This window comes from Telmatherina bonti, assembly GCF_933228915.1.
Source record: "Telmatherina bonti genome assembly, chromosome: 12".
In the NCBI taxonomy this organism is placed as follows: Eukaryota; Metazoa; Chordata; class Actinopteri; order Atheriniformes; family Telmatherinidae; genus Telmatherina; species Telmatherina bonti.
Window position 1 is genome coordinate 12,464,013 of NC_136610.1, and position 17,833 is coordinate 12,481,845.

Below are 17,833 nucleotides of genomic sequence, written 5' to 3' on the forward strand. Positions count from 1 at the left end.
TCCCAAATCGGCTATTTATCTACAGTTTTCCTCAGTTGCTCTGCTGCTCCACAGCAGACGATGAAAGGATCCACTTCCCAAGAGGGCAAATGTTACATGTCTTCGTTAAAATTCCTATATTTGCTTTTATAGATACCAGCTTTAAGAAAGAAAAACAAACTAATTTGAATCCAGAATGATCCGGTGTCTCTGAACCAAGCCCTGCTTTGTTCTCGTCTTGTCCTTCCTCATCTCACCCTCTTCGCTCTTTTGGCAGCTGCGGCTCGCCTCTGGTTGATGGCCTTGGTGGTGGCGCGCAGCTTCTGCATGCGTACCTGCCGTAGTCTGAGCTGCAGGTCCTTTTGAAGTTTCCCCCCCTTTGCCAGAATGTCTTTTACCCTCTGCTTGGGAACCTTGGTGAGGTTGAAGTCACAGATTGTGGGGTAAAAGTCATACATGACCCAGCAGGTGCGTGAGGAGGGTAAATAGCCCTCTGCGGTTACTGTCACGCGGTACTCTCCAGGATTCAGCAGCCGCCAGTAATCGCCATCAGCCACTGTCGGAGCAAAGACCAGAAGCAGCGCTCAGGATCATGAAGTTACATGGAAAACTCTTTGCAGTGTGCTTTCAGCTTGCTGTAAAATGAGTGCGTGCAGAAGTGTGGTGAAACAGTAAATGCAGTTTTAGAGCATCTTTTGGATTAAACACGTTTATGTTCATTGTTATTACAGTGTAACTGAATGTAAAAGGTAAAGCTGCACCAGATCTAATGTGATGATCGATCTCTTCAACTTTGATGATGGCATCTGCTATTCCAGCCTCCGTGTCTCTGTCTCGAATCACACCCTTAATTCCACGATGGACCTGAAGCAAAATGAAGATTTTTACTTTTCTTCTGTCTGTGTGATCACAAAAGTGCAACTAATGGTTATTTTACCTTTTGTTTTGATCACAAATATATTATGTACTTCTTTTTTTTTTCCCACAGACTGACATTTGACAGAAAAGCTTAAAATTAAAAACGGACAAAAAATAGTCATAAATTTTTGTGCCGCCTGACCTGCTCCATAAAAACCAGTAAAGACTCTCTGTTGTTCTCCCACTCAACTGGAAGCTCACTGGTGTGAGGAAACTTATCACAGGACAACTCCACTGTCACCTCAAAGCAGTTGGTGTGCAGGTAGCTGAAATCATTCATACCTGCAAAAGCAAATAAAAGCAAACCCGGAGGTTAACAGTGTCTTCTCCAAAATCTCCAGTCAATAACAAGCTACTTCTTCTCAACACTTCAGCAGAGGGAAATGCATACCAAATGATCCAATGGGCACATGGGGCCCATGTGAGGCCCACATAGGGCAAACACCAGCAGTTTGGACATGAAACAAAATGTACATAAAGCCAGATAGTTAAATCACAGTGCCTAGTGTACTGCTATTGGTGCCACTGGCTGAGAGATACTAGAAATGTCATTTCACAGTGTATCATTCACAATTTTCACCATGTTGTGGTGGGGAAGGGGGGGCCCTGGGACACTCTAGGCCCAGGGGTCTCTGCACTTTTAATCCGGCCCTGATACTAGCTTATTAAAACAGATTAAATAGGAGGCGTTAATGACAACTTATTTTGTCAATTAGCAGCACAATCATTGATAAAGTTTCTCAAAAGCAAGAAAAAGGATCCAAGTTGTCCTACAGCAGTGTTGATCAGGATTTCACTGGCAGTCAGACTAGTTCATTATAAACCAGTGTGTGTTTCAGATGTGTTCTTGAGTTAAATTTTTTTTATTCATTTAGTTTTTGTATTGCTTCAATCATTGAAACTGTGAAACTAACCAAGATTATGATTCCTCTTGACGTCATAAAAAAGGGGAAAAAAAAAAAGTTATATAAAAAGATGATCAAGCTAATAGAAGATTTCTCTTCTAATTTCTGGCTTAATTAAAGCTCATGGCGTAATAAAACCATAACCGCTTTAATGCCTCTGTTAGGCTGGCTGTGGTGGTAGGAGAAAACTGCAGAAGCTCAGCTCTTTAACTTTGTCTTGTCTTTGTTAGTTACAAAAATAAAAACCCATGAGTCAGCCATGCACCAGCTCTCAGTTGGACAAGCAATATTCAATGGCTGCTCAATCGCAACAAAAATGCTCCGTTGCGCCTGAAGCTTCTCCTCCAGGTTTATACTGGAGGCCCCTCCTACAAGACAAACCAACATTAATTGACATTCACTTCACAATTAATACAATGACCTGATCCAAAAATTACTACGTACGTCAACCTGCCAGTAAAATTTAGCCAAGGCTATAAACAATCCAACATGGCTCGATATACACATCTAAAAATAGATTATTCAGAAATGATCTGTCACATTAACATGAACAGGAAACACCCCTTCAAGGTCTCTACACATGGTACATGCCATTTCACCTGCTCAAAGGTATTTGGACACTCACCATTCTGGTTCACCTACCCACTAGGAGGCATGGTCTACACCATGACAGCCTCAACACTGCGATTACTTAGAAAGTATCCAGAAACGACACAGACAAGCTAACTGGAAGCTAGTGTTTTGCTTCATTCACCAGTATGTCATGGTAATCTTTGTGATGAAAACCACTCAACACTGGACTCCTTTGAACAATAACACCACAGATATCAGACTCTGGTCTCCAAGGCCCACTAGGCTGCGGGTCATTGTGAAGAAGTTGACAAGAAACTAGTCCTGGGTTTTAACTTATAAATAACCCAAAGGAAAAATGGTTGGAACAATAACAACAACAAAACAACTTAAAAGTCATGAAAATTCAACCTGATTTGGAAATTTTATTCTGCATTCACTCTGATTATTAGAATCAGCATCAGTATTACTGGCCCTGTGTTTACTTTGTATTGGATCAGTACTAAATCCTAAATTATTTTACATCACTACTATCAAGACACAAATAAGTTAGAGGCTTACAAACGTCTTCATGCTTTCATCTGCTTTGCTGTAGAGAAACTTACCTGAAGCATTAGATGGTCAAGAACTTACATCTGAACTTTGAAAACGATCTGATACAGGTCCAGCATCTTCCTTAAGCTTAAGTGTGCATGAATACAAGCAATGATCATGACAATCATGTCTAATAGATTTAAATACCATATTCTTACTTCCTGGTACGGTGTGCCAGTCAGCTCCATTGATGATGTTGTTATGTCTAAGGAAGTCTTTGTTGTGGCATGGCCGCCGGTCTGGGTTTGACATCACCTAGTCCAATTAGATTACAGAAATATTTTAAATTTAATGTTAAGCTACCTTCCAAAGGATGCTGAGTTAAGAGTAAGAGGAGAGGATGACCCGATTGGTGCTGGCGTACGCTACGGCCAACCAGCGGAAGAAGCTCTCATCAGGGGTGGGTGTGTGCTCACGAGGTGCCCAGTCGCGGGTCATGTCATATGGGTAGGTGACCACCAGTTCTCCTCCATGGAGGTTAGCACCAAGAACAAACGGGACGTTTTGCATCCAGTTGATGACAGCTCGGGTCTCGGATGCAACCTGATAGGGGAGTCAAAAAAAAGAAAAAGTCAAATTAGAGGATCATTAATATGGAAGGCCAAAACAAATAAAAATGTAAATAATTTACACAGAAAAAAATATAGAAAACAATATATTATTCAATTTTTTAAATTTGCTTCTGGATTTAATTATTGCTGCAAGTCATTATTACAAAATTTTCTGTGACTGTATAGAGTAATGGAGGGAGAACCAGGCAAAAGCATTCAGTTCTGATCAATCCTACATAAAAGAAGCTGGTGATGCCAAGACATACTTAGATTGTCCGAAATGTGACACAACTTAACTCTGGAGTTTGTTACCGTCACCAAGGCGGTGATCCTGCATTCTGTCTGTTAGTAACATAACTCAACAAGTTTATATATATATATATATATATATATATATATATATATATATATATATATATATATATATATATATATATATATATATATATATATTTTTTTTTTTTTTTTTTTTTTTTATAGTTTATTTATAGTAATCACTTACAAAAGCCTCTTCAGAGGTGTACATTTCAGGTATTGGGACGTAGTGGTTGATGAGTTTGGACCGGTCTGTCTCCAGCTCGATGGCGGTCCACATCACTGAGTTAAGATCTGCAAAATTGTGGTTCATGTCGATGCCTTCGTAGCTGTAGCGTCCCAGAGCCCAGCCAGATAACTCTGAGCCCTGCCAATAAATAAATAATGTATCATAATTGTTTAACATTTGTAGGTGAAACCTATGTAAGGAATAAATGGTGGTGTTTGACACCTTCTTAAAAGCCATTTCATATCCGTCAGGGTTCATGGACGGCAGAAGGTGGATGCGAGTCTCCTTGACCAGGCGGACGATCCGTTGGTCTCCTCGTTTGTACTCTTGGCACATGTACTGCATCAGGTTGAGCAGAAGCTCTCGACCCAGCACCTCATTTCCATGCATCCCTGCAACGTATCGAAACTCTGGTTCTCCTGTTGGGGGGGCAACCACAGACACTTGAATCAATCTTAAAATACTTATTTTAACATGTAAGTATGACTTTCAGAAGTCTGCTGGAACATAAAAGAGTAAAAATAATCCATCTGATGCATTTCATTTCCAGGATTTTATCTGTTTTTTTGCAATGTCACAAAGACACAGATGTGATGGCAAGTCTGTTCTGAAACTTGTCAAATTAACTAACCACACTTTCTGGGTTTTTAAAGCACTGTTGCAAAGATCAGAGTGTGTGCTGTTTGCTCCACATCCATACATACACTGCACTGGCAAGCAGCTCTGAAATTTCACACATCCGCCTTAAATCATTCATGAGGAGGGGTTTCAGCTCACTTCAGTGCCATTGCTGCACTGCTCAGTGAAACCAGTCTCTCTGCAGGTCGGAGAGGCGGCTGACTCAGTAAGCGTACATCTAGGTCTAAACTGATCCCCATTTTTATGTTTTTACCTAGTTTAATCCAGATTGATATAAATGTATTCTTGGAAAAAAAAAGGTCCCTTTGAAGGTGCAACTTTTTCCTGACATGCTATATAATTTAAAAAATAATGTAAGAAAATAATAAGAAATAATTAATAATAAAATTTTTAAAAAAAACTTTAAACCCTGAAAAAATTGTACAAAGACACATTTTCCTTCATTGAATAGAATAAGATAAGATAAGATGAAAAGAAATTAAATTAAATTAAATTTGTTCATTTGTCTGAATCACCATGGCAACCTTAACTACCAATTAGAAGTTGTTATCTCCAGCTTCAATCATCAATTTGATTTATTTGTCTTCAATCTTAAAATATGCATTTTACAAGGAAAAAAAAAAGGATTGATGCAACAATCCCACCACAACTCCTCCACAAAGGAAAATATACTTTTTTTCTTTTCTTTTCTTTTCTTAATAAAAGAAATATTCAAATGACTGGCTCTGAAGAAATAAATTAATAAAACAATAAAATGCATGTCTTTTAGATAAAAAATGTTTTGGTTCTCATTCTACTACTTTGAAAAAAAAGCAAAGTCTATTTGTAACATAATTTTTTTTTCTGTAATTTTTAAAAAAAATTAGATCCTTTTACATTTACACCTGCATCACCTGATCATTGCTCTTTAAATATTTTGCACATTAACAATAAAAGTCATATATATTTCCACAAAAAATGCTAAATGGACTTCAACTTACATCACTTTTCCAGTCATGTTGACCAATCAAAGAGTTTTACACTCAGCGGTTAATGCAGGATATCGTGTCTTGCTCAACGACACCTAAGGATTTTTTTGGGGAGCCTGGAATCAATCCACCTTCTCGTTGCAAGATAACTGCTCTTCCTACTGAGCTACAGTCCACCAGACTGAAGCATATTTGGTGCCTGGTTGGTGAAAACTGACTTCCGGAAAACTTTGATAAGTTTTGAGTCAAAAGAAAAACAAAAGTGTAGAAGTTGAAGCCAGCAAGTGTGCTGTTTTTACTACAAACACGGTTGCTAAACACTGTTTTTCTTAGCTTGTCATACTCATGTTCATTTTTGAAAGCCTTATTCATTTAAATTCACACTGTGACCAAAACATCCAAATCAGCAGTTCAAGCTAAAGTTAAAGAACATTTAACATATAACATAAGAGGAAAAGGAATATGTGTGTTGACACTATAATCACGGACATAATAAATACCAGAAAACAACTTCCGACTGGAATTAACAGATTGGAGGGAAAACACATCTTTTTTTCTCCTTTAACATTACCAATTACTGCAGTCTTCACATGAAATACTTCTGGAATGTATTGTTAGAAAAATCTTTGTGTTTTGAGTGCATTTAAACATCATTAAAAAATTAAATAACATATGACAGCATGTGTAATTTTACTCTAAAACTGTTGTCTCCCTTCACTCATCTTGTGCTGCCTTTACTGCCATGCTTTTTGGTGGGGAAAAAAACTCTCCACCCTGCTGTCATGTGGGCCAAGCTGATGAAGCCAAAGAAAACATGTTAACTACAGAGCAAACAAGATGGAACCTTCTCTGTACGGCTTTGTGTTTCTCTCAGTACTGGACTGTCTGTTCAGGAAATACAGTGACAAGTACTGTATGAGTCCCCTCTAACCCTCTGACCCCTTAATGCTGCGCGAATGCAAGTGTGTATTCCTCCATGACACTTTTCTCTCATTAGCCTGGAGCAGAAAGTGCAAAACTGCAGGTTTAATGAAAGAAGAAGCAAAAAGGATTATCATGCCATCATAAAAGACATGTCCAGAATTTACAATATTGAAAAAAACAAATTAAATGATGTATTAGTTTAATAGAAATGAAAAAAAGAATGCATTAAAAAAGCTCCCTTCTGTTTTGAAAACTGTAGAAAAGCTCTGAGAAAAGTTTGGATTTTAATAAAACACGAAAGAACAGCAAGAGAAGAAAGATCAAAGACATGTAAACTCACCCAGTTCATGTTTTCCTGGGTTGTCTGAGATCTCCATGACGTAAAGCTTGAGACCAGTGTAGCTCTTCCCGATGCTGTATATGCGGGTGATATTCGGACACTCTTCATTCACGCTTTTCATCAGCTGTGAAAACAAAGAAATTTCACTGGAACATAAATTTGGACGTATTTTAACTTTCATTTATCAAGATCAGCTCCAGTCTCAGTCTGTGAATCAAAACTTCATCATTTTAATTTACATTCATTTCTGACCAGTTTTTACTGTTACTGAAGAAAAAAAATGACTTTTATTTACATAAAAATAATAAACAAGAAGCAAATTGTAAGAATCCACCAAGAAGAATCTGATAGTTTTTAAATAAAATCAAAGCCAGAATATTATCTTAGTGGTGTAAATCACTACCATGGATATAGAAATTTTCCGTACATGATGACCGCCATGAAGGCGGAGCTAAAGCACAACAGAGAGGGAGGGGAGGGGCCTGCAAAGTGTATTCATTTAAAATAACAAGCTAAGTCCACCTTCTTCTCTAGGCTATGAGACAAAGTTAGCATATCACAGGGATGGATGGTATATTTTCCTTTTGATAAGATACCAGTGGTTTATGGTACTTTTTCATTGATATTAATAGCAATACTTTTTGCCCTTAAAAGGGAAAATCACAGAATTTTACAGTGTGCATTATTATCTTTATAGCAAGAGCAATATGAAATGTAAATAAAACTAAATACATCAAATAAAAGCTTAAAGATTTTCAATTATATCAATTAGAAAAATGTATGAGTTATGTTCAAAATAAATCTTTTCAAAATGATTGTAAAAATTTATTCAATTACAAAATAATCACAACCCAATTTAAAATTTTTAAAATGCAAACAACATTTTGCTAAAGAACCAGCAGTAATCCAGTAAAATAGCAAAACACAACATTATCATCAGTAACACTGACAAGAGCATCGTAACTTCACATCATGATATCTGATCGGTTTCCTCAATCATGAGGAAGAACACGCCACAGCTGCATTTTACACGCAGTTTCTGATGATGTATGGTTTGATGATAAATTACTGAGGAGAAACCTAAAAGTTGGAAGAAGTAAAGTCTAAATTGAGAAAGATTTCCATGATTACGGGTTTGTGACTGAAGATAAATTTTAAAACCTCCCACTATTGCACTAAAGTTGACTTGTGTCTGTCCCCTTATGTCTCTGTTCTGTGTTTCATGTTTGTTTGTTGTTTCTAGGATCAGATTCAGGACTGAGCCTCCAAACCAACTCCTCATAGCTGTAACACATGGAGGTCTGTGAATTTTTCCAAATCTATTTATTATTTCTGGGCAGACTGAGACCACACACACGTGTAGTGTGGAACGTTTTTGAGTACGTATACAAAACCACAAACATGCAGATTTGTTAACACTTGTAAAAAAGGTGTTTGTAAAAATTCACCTTGAAAAGAAAAAGCCTTTTCTTTTAAATTGCTTCATAAAATGACTAAATTCTCAGTACAGCAACCACACCTTGTTTTACCTTTCTCATCTCTTCATAGTTGTGGTGCCTGAAGTCCAAGTTGTCTTTGGACCCCGTGGGCTCTGTCTGCCATGCATACATTGTACTGGGATCTGTACGATGGAAAAGTTCTGTGGTAAGGTGGCCAAGAAGCATAAAATATGCATATTGTAAGTGTTTCCAGTTATTGGCTTCCTGAACCTGGAAGTGCACATCCCAACACCTCGGCTCTGAGGCAGATGTCCCCTTCGGTCCCGTTCTGATACCAGGTCTGTGGGTTGATCCGAATGTATCGGGCCACTATGGAAGTGTTGAACAGGGCAAGGACAGGTGTCTCTGCGTCTTGGTTTCCTTCAAATACCTGCAGATCATACAGAAATGGTGAGAATTATAAATAAAGGGATTTAATAACTAAAGATAACTAAACTCAGCAACCACAATATTTTTGGGAATGTTGGGAAAAGGATGACAGGCCGTCATGGTGAGCTGTAGCATATACACTAGAAAAACAAACTAATTTAACCAAAGCTGGACATTGCTTTCAGAGGATACATTAAATGAAAAAAAAAACATTTCTATAATGTTTGTTTTCCCAACATATTGGTTTATTTAATTAAATCATTACAGAACCTTGTTGGCATGATGTTAATCACTTCTGAGTATGTATTTCCTGTTTTTTTTGTTTTTGTTTTTTTTTAAATTAAATATCAGCTACAGGACTAAATATGAAACATTGATTTAAAAAGTAAGACGTGGAAAAGGTTATAATAGTAGAATTTAATAATTTAAAAAAAAAAAGATACCAGAAAGCCAAAAAAAAGCCTCCTACATGTCAAACACTAAAACTTATGTCTAAAACTGAAAACAAAAATAATAATTAGCTATTCCTGCGAGCCCTGCGTTGAACTGGCGACCTGTCCGCAGTGTACCCCTCCTCTCACCTGAAGGCTTCTGGGATAGGCTCCAGCTCCACCGCGACCCTTGATCAGATTAAACGGTTCAGATAATGAGGGAGTATTTCTGCAAGCCATTTTTTTCCAGGACAACAAACCAATTCATTTTATGCAACTGAATGCATTTAATTATTCGTTTCTTTAACTGTTTTCTCTTTTTTTCCAGGAAGCTATCAAACAACAATGTATCTTTTCCTGCAAGGATCAAAATAACTTTTGCTTTTAACAAATTTGAACTGTGATTCTTTTTTTTTTTTTTTTTTTCACCTCACTTCATTTGAAATGCGTGCGTAAGTCAGCTTGCAGCTGATGGATATAAGTCATATCATTGACCATTGTTCATAGGAAATATAGTGATAGCACTGACATATAACAAGACATGTAACTAATGATTTCCATCATTCCTTGCTTGCCATACCAGTAAATATTAATTTACACTCACCAAAATTAACTTTAACATCTATTTTGGAGGTGTTAATAAAGAGCCAAATTCATACATTACCAACAATTAATTCACAGGTTTCCTTTCACAGAATCAGAACAATGTTTATAATCCTTTTTTATTATTATTATTCAGAAGTTTCATATGGTTATCCATCCATCCATCCATCCATCTTCTGCCGCTTATCCGGGGTCGGGCCGCAGGGGCAGCAGCCTAAGCAGGGAAGCCCAGACTTCCCTCTCCCCAGCCACATTTGCCAACTCTGCGGGGGGGATCCCGAGGCGTTCCCAGGCCAGCCGAGAGATGTAATCCCTCCAGCGTGTCCTGGGTCTTCCCCGGGGTCTCCTCCCAGAGGGACGTGCCTGGAACACCTCACCAGGGAGGCGTCCAGGAGGCATCCTGACCAGATGGCCGAGTTACCTCAACTGGTTCCTCTCGATGCGAAGGAGCAGCGGCTCTACTCTGAGCCCCTCCCGGATGACTGAGCTCCTCACCCTATCTCTAAGGGAGAGCCCGGCCACCCTGCGGAGGAAACTCATTTCAGCCGCCTGTATACGAGATCTCGTTCTTTCGGTCACGACCCACAGCTCATGACCATAGGTGAGGGTAGGAACGTAGATCGACTGGTAAATCGAGAGCTTCGCCTTCTGGCTCAGCTCCTTCTTCACCACAACAGACCGGCGCAGAGCCCGCATTACTGCAGACGCCGCACCGATCCGTCTGTCGATCTCACGCTCCATCCTTCCCTCACTCGTGAACAAGACCCCGAGATATTTAAACTCCTCCACTTGAGGCAGGACCTGACTCCCGACCCGGAGAGGGCAATCCACCCTATTCCGGCTGAGGACCATGGTCTCAGATTTTGAGGTGCTGATTCTCATCCCAGCCGCTTCACACTCGGCCGCGAATCGCTCAAGCGAGAGCTGGAGATCACGACCAGATGAAGCCAAGAGGACCACGTCATCCGCAAAAAGCAGGGACCCAATCCTGAGGCCACCAAGTCGGATCCCCTCAACCCCTCGGCTGCGCCTAGAAATTCTGTCCATATAAGTTATGAACAGAATCAGTGATAAAGGGCAGCCTTGGCGGAGTACAACCCTCACCGGAAACGAACCCGACTTACTACCGGCAATGCGGACCAAGCTCTGACACCTGTCGTACAGGGACCGGACAGCTCGTACAAGGGGGTCCGGTACCCCATACTCCCGGAGTACCCCCCACAGGAGCCCCCGGGGGACACGGTCGAATGCCTTCTCCAGGTCCACAAAGCACATGTAGACTGGTTGGGCAAACTCCCATGCCCCCCCCAGGACCCCAGAGAGGGTATAGAGCTGGTCCACTGTTCCGCGACCAGGACGAAAACCACACTGCTCCTCCTCAATCCGGGATTCGACTATCCGGCGGATCCTCCTTTCCAGGACCCCTGAATAGACCTTACCAGGGAGGCTGAGGAGTGTGATTCCCCTGTAATTGGAACACACCCTCCGGTCCCCCTTCTTAAAAAGGGGGACCACCACCCCAGTCTGCCAATCCAGCGGTACTGCCCCCGATGTCCACGCGATGCTGCAGAGGCGTGTCAGCCAGGACAGCCCCATAGCATCCAGAGCCTTAAGGAACTCCGGGCAGATCTCATCCACCCCCGGGGCCTTGCCGCCAAGGAGCTTTTTGACCACCTCAGCAACTTCAGCCCCAGAGATAGGAGAGTCCACCCCTGAGTCCACCAGCTCTGCTCCCTCATGGGAAGACGTGTTGGTAGGATTGAGGAGGTCTTCGAAGTATTCCCTCCACCGACCCACAACGTCCCGAGTTGAGGTCAGCAGCACCCCATCTCCACTGTACACAGTATTGATGGAGCACTGCTTCCCCCCCCTGAGCCGCCGGATGGTGGACCAGAATCTCCTCGAAGCCGTCCGGAAGTCTTTCTCCATGGCCTCGCCGAACTCCTCCCATGCCCGAGTTTTTGCCTCGGCAACGGCCGAAGCCGCATGCCGCTTAGCCCGCCGGTACCCATCAGCTGCCTCCAGAGTCCCACAGGCCAAGAAGGCCCGATAGGACTCCTTCTTCAGCTTGACGGCATCCCTCACTGCTGGTGTCCACCAACGAGTCCTGGGATTACCGCCATGACAGGCACCAACGACCTTGCAGCCACAGCTCCGGCTGGCCGCCTCAGCAATAGAGGCACGGAACACAGCCCATTCGGACTCAATGTCCCCCGCCTCACCCGGGACATGTTCGAAGCTCTGCTGAAGGTGGGAGTTGAAGCTCGCTCTGACAGGAGACTCAGCCAGACGTTCCCAGCAGACCCTCACAACACGTTTGGGCCTGCCAGCTCTGACCGGCTTCCTCCCCCACCATCTGAGCCAACTCACCACCAGGTGGTGATCAGTTGACAGCTCCGCCCCCTCTTCACCCGAGTGTCCAAGGCATGTGGCCGCAGGTCCGATGATACGACTACAAAGTCGATCATTGAACTGCGGCCCAGGGAATCCTGATGCCAGGTGTACATATGGACACTCTTATGCTGGAACATGGTGTTCGTTATAGACAATCCATGACGAGCACAGAAGTCCAATAACAAAACACCATTTGGGTTCAGAGGGGGGGGACCATGCCTCCCAATCACTCCCCTCCAGGTCTCACTGTCATTGCCCACGTGAGCATTGAAGTCCCCCAGCAGAACAATGGAGTCCCCAGAAGGAGCACCCTCCAGCACTCCCTCCAAGGACCCCATAAAGGGTGGGTACTCTGAACTGCTGTTCGGTGCATAAGCACAGACAACAGTCAGGACCCGTCCCCCCACCCGGAGGCGGAGGGAAACTACCCTTTCATCCACCGGGGTAAACCCCAATGTACAGGCACCAAGCTGGTGGCTGATGAGAATGCCCACACCTGCTCAGCGCCTCTCACCATGAGTAACTCCAGAGTGGAAGAAGGTCCAGCCCCTCCCGAGGGTACTGGTTCCAGAGCCCAAGCCATGCGTCGAGGTGAGTCCAACTATATCTAGTCGGAACCGCTCAACCTCGCGCACAAGCTCAGGCTCCTTCCCCACCAGAGAGGTGACGTTCCACGTCCCTAGAGCCAGCTTCTGCAGCCGGGGATCGGACCGCCAGGGTCCCCGCCCCTTGCTGCCGCCCAGCTCACATTGCACCCGAGCCCTACGGCTCCTCCCGCAGATGGTGAGCCCACGGGAGGTGGGGCCCATGTAACCCTTTCGGGCTGAGGCCGACCGGGCCCCATGGGCGAAGGCCCGGCCACCAGACGCTCGCTCTCGTACCCCGCCTCCAGGCCTGGCTCCAGAGGGGGGTCCCGGTAACCCGCGTCCGGGCAAGGAAACATTCATGCCCAGGTTGGTCGTCATCATAGGGGTCTATGAGCCGTGCTTGGTCTGGTCCCTCCCCTAGACACCTGTTTGCCATGGGTGACCCTACCAGGGGCATAAAGCCCCCGACAACATAGCTGCTAGGATCTTCGGGATGCACAAACCCCTCCACCACGATAAGGTGACAGCTCAGGGAGAGGTTCATATGGTTATATTGCCATAAAGTGTTTCCAATGCACAATGTGCAAATAAGGAACTGAAATGTTCACTCACAGCCTCTTTGCTCCCGTTCATGCATGGCGTCCAGACCAATGTGTCGTTACTGAACTGAACCTTATAGGTGTGCACCATGTCCCAGCTGTGAGAGAGAGCAGACACACATGTTTCTATAGTAACTATCATCTCTGTTGTATGCATGCATTTGTCCTATTTAAATCTTCTCTGGACAACTCCATCAGCACTGACCTCCAGATGGAGTTGCGTCCCTGTAAGATGACACCAGTGAAGCGGGTCAGTCGCTTAGCATCGACTTCCAGCCACTGCTTCTTATCTTTGTAACGAGCGCACCAGGCCCCATCATAGATGTCTCCATCATGTGTTCCAGACTGCAACCCATGAGCCACACACTAGAAAAGCAATGCTTTGATAGATCCTGTTTTTTAGTTTGGTGATAGTTTGTACAATCACCTGGATGTTTAGTCGTCCGCGGTGAGGTCCCAGGCCTCTGCGCTTGTAGGATGAAGCCCTCAGCTGAGTGTCTTTTACCCTCAGTGATTCCAGCCCCAGTGGAGGACATTCTGATACAGTCAACAGGTTTCTATTATTTGGGCATAAATTACATCTGAACTAGTATAACAGCAGCGTGGGATCAGTCTATTAACTGACAGCCGATAAGAAGTTTTCAGTTTAATTATGACTGACTACTATGTTTACAATCATATAGTACACAGTAATCTTTAATTCTATTCTATTATCATTTGGCACTCACTTTTATCCAAAGCAACTTACATGTGAGAAGTATTTAATTACCCTAACATGCGTCTTATGGGTGGGAGGAAGCCAGAGTATCCAGAGAGAACCCACACACACATGGGAAGAGCATGCAAACTTCACACAAAGACCACAGTTCTACCCTCCCCTTGGCCAAGGCTTGAACCAGCAACATGCTTGCTCTGAAGCTGCAGTGTGAGCCACTACGACACCAAGAAGAGCTCAAATTAATGACGTATAGGGCAGCAGTTATGCAAGGTAAAAAGTTAAACTGGATTCTAATCTTGAATAAGTTTTGTGTGAGAGATGTTTGACTATTTGCTCCTGGATTCAACAACAAACTGGTTTCTGTGGCATTGAGTCTGCAAGGTGTTGAATTGGCTGCACATCCATGATTAGAATCTCCCGTTCCACCACATCCCAACGTGCTCTATTGGATGCAGATCTGGTGACTGTGGAGGCGACTGGAGTTCAAGTTTGGAAAGGATTTGAGTTTTGTGACAGGGGACATCATCCTGCTGGAAGTATCCATCAGAAGATGCTACACTGTGATCATGAAGGGATGGACATGGTCAGCAATTTAATAATGGACTGGATTTATTTTGAACTTATCAGGGCAAAGTGCTTCAAATTGAATCTATTAACTCTACAGTCACACACTGGAAGTAGCCACAGCTGCCTCCAGGGAGATTGATGGAAACATGGCTGCCAATCTGCCTCAACAGCCACCAAACATTCATTCACACACCAGTGATGACCTTCACTGGAGAGTAACCAGGATTTATCAGGGTTCAGATGGCCTGTTCCATCATCATCTACATGCTCTGATGTCCATCATCAACTTGTTGGGAACTTCTCTTGTATTTTTTAGCCAAGCAACCTTAATATTTTTGTGGACTTATATGTTTATGTACTGAAAATGACCTTATTTTGCAATGAAAAATCCTTTGAAGAATTCCTGGATCCAAAATTCAAAAGAATTTAAATTGACCGGGACCCATTCTTGGTCAGTTTGTATAGTTGCTAACAGACAGACAAATAAACCAGCAAAAACTAGATTTCTACCTCCGCCACCTCCATGTCAGAAGTAATAATCTGTTATATTTGCTGCCTTTCAGGCCAAAGTGAGGGTGAAAAGATGAGTGATATTATTTATGTGAAGTTTATCACAGTCAGCAAAACAAATGAAATTTTGCAGGGTTTGACATATGCAGAATACAATCTGCAACACACACCTACAAATACGTGTGTTACTGAAGTCAAAACAGACTAAACAGCTGGATCAACTCTGAAAAGCATGCAAGAGAAAAGAAAATGGGAAGCTCATTTTCTTAACTAATCTTATTAATTTTTATCGCAATGTAGCTGATTTAGAGAAAGACAACTTTTTATCACTGTCACAAAGTGTGAGAGAGATATTTAAAAAACGAGTGCAGACTTTATGTGTGGATGTTTCCAAAAACAGGACTCATTGAATATTGAATAAATTAAATCATTTATAAAAAGCACATCTCCACCCTTCAATATTATAGATCTATTTCTAATGGAGACAACTTCAAATGAGTGCGTGCTCAATCTTTTTTTGCTTGTTTTGAAGTATTGCTTTTAATGGATTAGTGTAACTTAAGCCAAATGTTTCTTTCTGCACAGATTTCCAAACTCAGACTAGAAAAGATGCAAGAAGGAGGAAGGCAAAACGTGCAGCCGGTAAGGTTTTCTTTGACCATCCAGCATCCTCTGCTGCCTCAAAGACTCTCACTGTCTGCAGGCTTCAGCTCTGCTCAACTGGCCTCTTCCTGTCAGGAAGCTTTCCTGGCTGCTAACGAGTGTCAAGCCACAGTGTACAGGCAGCATAAACGAATGCTAGATGTAGACTGGCATTTCCTGTAGAAAAAAGAAGTAAAACACCCTTTCAACATTTTGCCTTGTAGTCCAGCAGGATCTCCTTTCAGCTGCTTGTAAGTCAGAATGCATCTCATTGATGCTGACGTCTGAATTCCTGAGTAAAACTAAATTTCTCCTAAAACTACTGAAGCTGAGTCGGTGAAACCTGGCAAACCAGCTCTTCCCACAAAGCACAGCCATCAACATCAGCTGATTTCATGAGTAAACACAGCAAATTTAAAAAGCAGAGAAAACTCATCAGGATTGTGTTTTGGGATTTCCAAACTGTTGGCAAACCTTACAAGTCCTCTCAGGAAGTGTCAGATGGTGATCTCCACTTCAGCTCAGTAACATTGGCAACTAGAAAAGCACTTGGGGAGCACAAACCTCTGCCAAGCACAATGATAAAGAATCCCTTAAAAAATTCCTGGATCCAAACGGTGATCTGGATCACTACCAAAACTAAATCAGTTCTTCCTTTTCACACCAGTCTTTCCTGCTCAAAGCTAAAAAGACTGCAGTAAACTATGCAGCACTAGCAGTCTTTGCTAGTGCTGCATAGTTGATTTGTATTTGTTTGGACTATTTAAATTATAACCTGAACTGTTTTGTTGTTTCCAGATGAACTGGACTCCGCCAAGGCTACCCTTTATCACAGATTCTGGTCATAATTTTTATGGACAGAATTTCTAGGCACAGTCAAGGTGTTGAAAGGGAACCAATATGGTGACCTCAGGATTGGAACTCTTTGCAGATGATGAGGTTCTGTTGGCTTCATCTGGTCATGATTTCCAGCTCTCACTGAAGCGATTCACAGCTGAGTGTGAAACAGCTGGGATGAAGATCAGTACCTCCAAATCCGAGACCATGCTCCTCAGCTGGAAAGGTGGAGTGTCCTCTCCGGGTTGAGAGTGAGGTTCTGCCCCAAGTGGAGGAGATGTTGGGGTCTTGTTCAGGAGTGACGGAAAGATAGAGCACGAGATTAACAGGCAGATCCGTGCAGTTTCTCCTGTAAAGCTGACTCTGTCCCGGACTGTCATGATGAAGGAGTTGAGTAAAAAGGTGAAGCTCTCAATTTATCAGTCGATCTATGTTCCTACCCTCACCTATGGTCATGAGCTGTGGGCAGTGACTGAAAGAACAAGATGACGAATGCAGGTGGCAGAAATGAGTGTCCTCTGCAGGATGGCCAGACTCTCTCCTATGGTCCTTTTCCATTAGTATCAGCTTGTCTCAACTTAACTCGCCTCGGCTTGGTTTGTAGGGTTTTCCACTCAACTTTTGTACCCATTTACCAGTACTTTTTTGTGTAACTCCACAGCCCAAGTTCTAAGCGAGCTGAGTCGGGTTGTATGTGATGTCGCCAGACTGCATGCCGCTATTGGTCAGGGGCACGGCCAATCAGGGGTCGGGGAGTGACATGACTGGAAGAGCAACTTCAACTCACAAGTTGTTTACATTACATGACAAGCAATGCAGCAACAAAAGTCTGTTCTGTGGTCTAACAATGAGGTGGAGACATTTCTTTGCTTGGTTGCTGAGGAAAGGATACAGAGGGAACAAGATGGAACGACAAGAAATGAAAAAATCTATCAAGAGCTTTCCGACGTAATGGCTATGGGTACCAAAGGAGTTTTCAGCACTGTAGAGAGAAGCTGAAAAAGCTGAAAAAGCTCAAGCTGAAATTGGCAGGTCAAGGACCACAATGGTTGGAGTGGATAAAACAGACGAGACCAGAAGTGGTTCCAACAAATGGATACAATAACTGGCGAGTCGCAGACCAAGTAGCAGATTGCCTCTAGGTC

General features: G+C 42.8%; 1 protein-coding gene across 1 annotated transcript; it reads right to left on the bottom strand.

Annotated features, from left to right (window-relative positions):
- Positions 1 to 31: 31 nt before the first annotated feature.
- LOC306763268 (putative carboxypeptidase X1) lies at positions 32 to 16,897 on the bottom strand (the record flags this gene model as incomplete). Its single annotated transcript, XM_079250050.1, has 15 exons — positions 32 to 73; positions 237 to 535; positions 741 to 843; positions 1,040 to 1,179; positions 3,125 to 3,221; positions 3,312 to 3,509; positions 4,020 to 4,199; positions 4,284 to 4,480; positions 6,933 to 7,056; positions 8,462 to 8,553; positions 8,642 to 8,801; positions 13,428 to 13,512; positions 13,620 to 13,759; positions 13,842 to 13,951; positions 16,831 to 16,897. The coding sequence occupies 15 exons, from the start codon at positions 16,895 to 16,897 to the stop codon at positions 32 to 34; spliced, it is 2,034 nt and encodes a 677-aa protein (XP_079106176.1).
- Between the last annotated feature and the right edge of the window lie 936 nt (positions 16,898 to 17,833).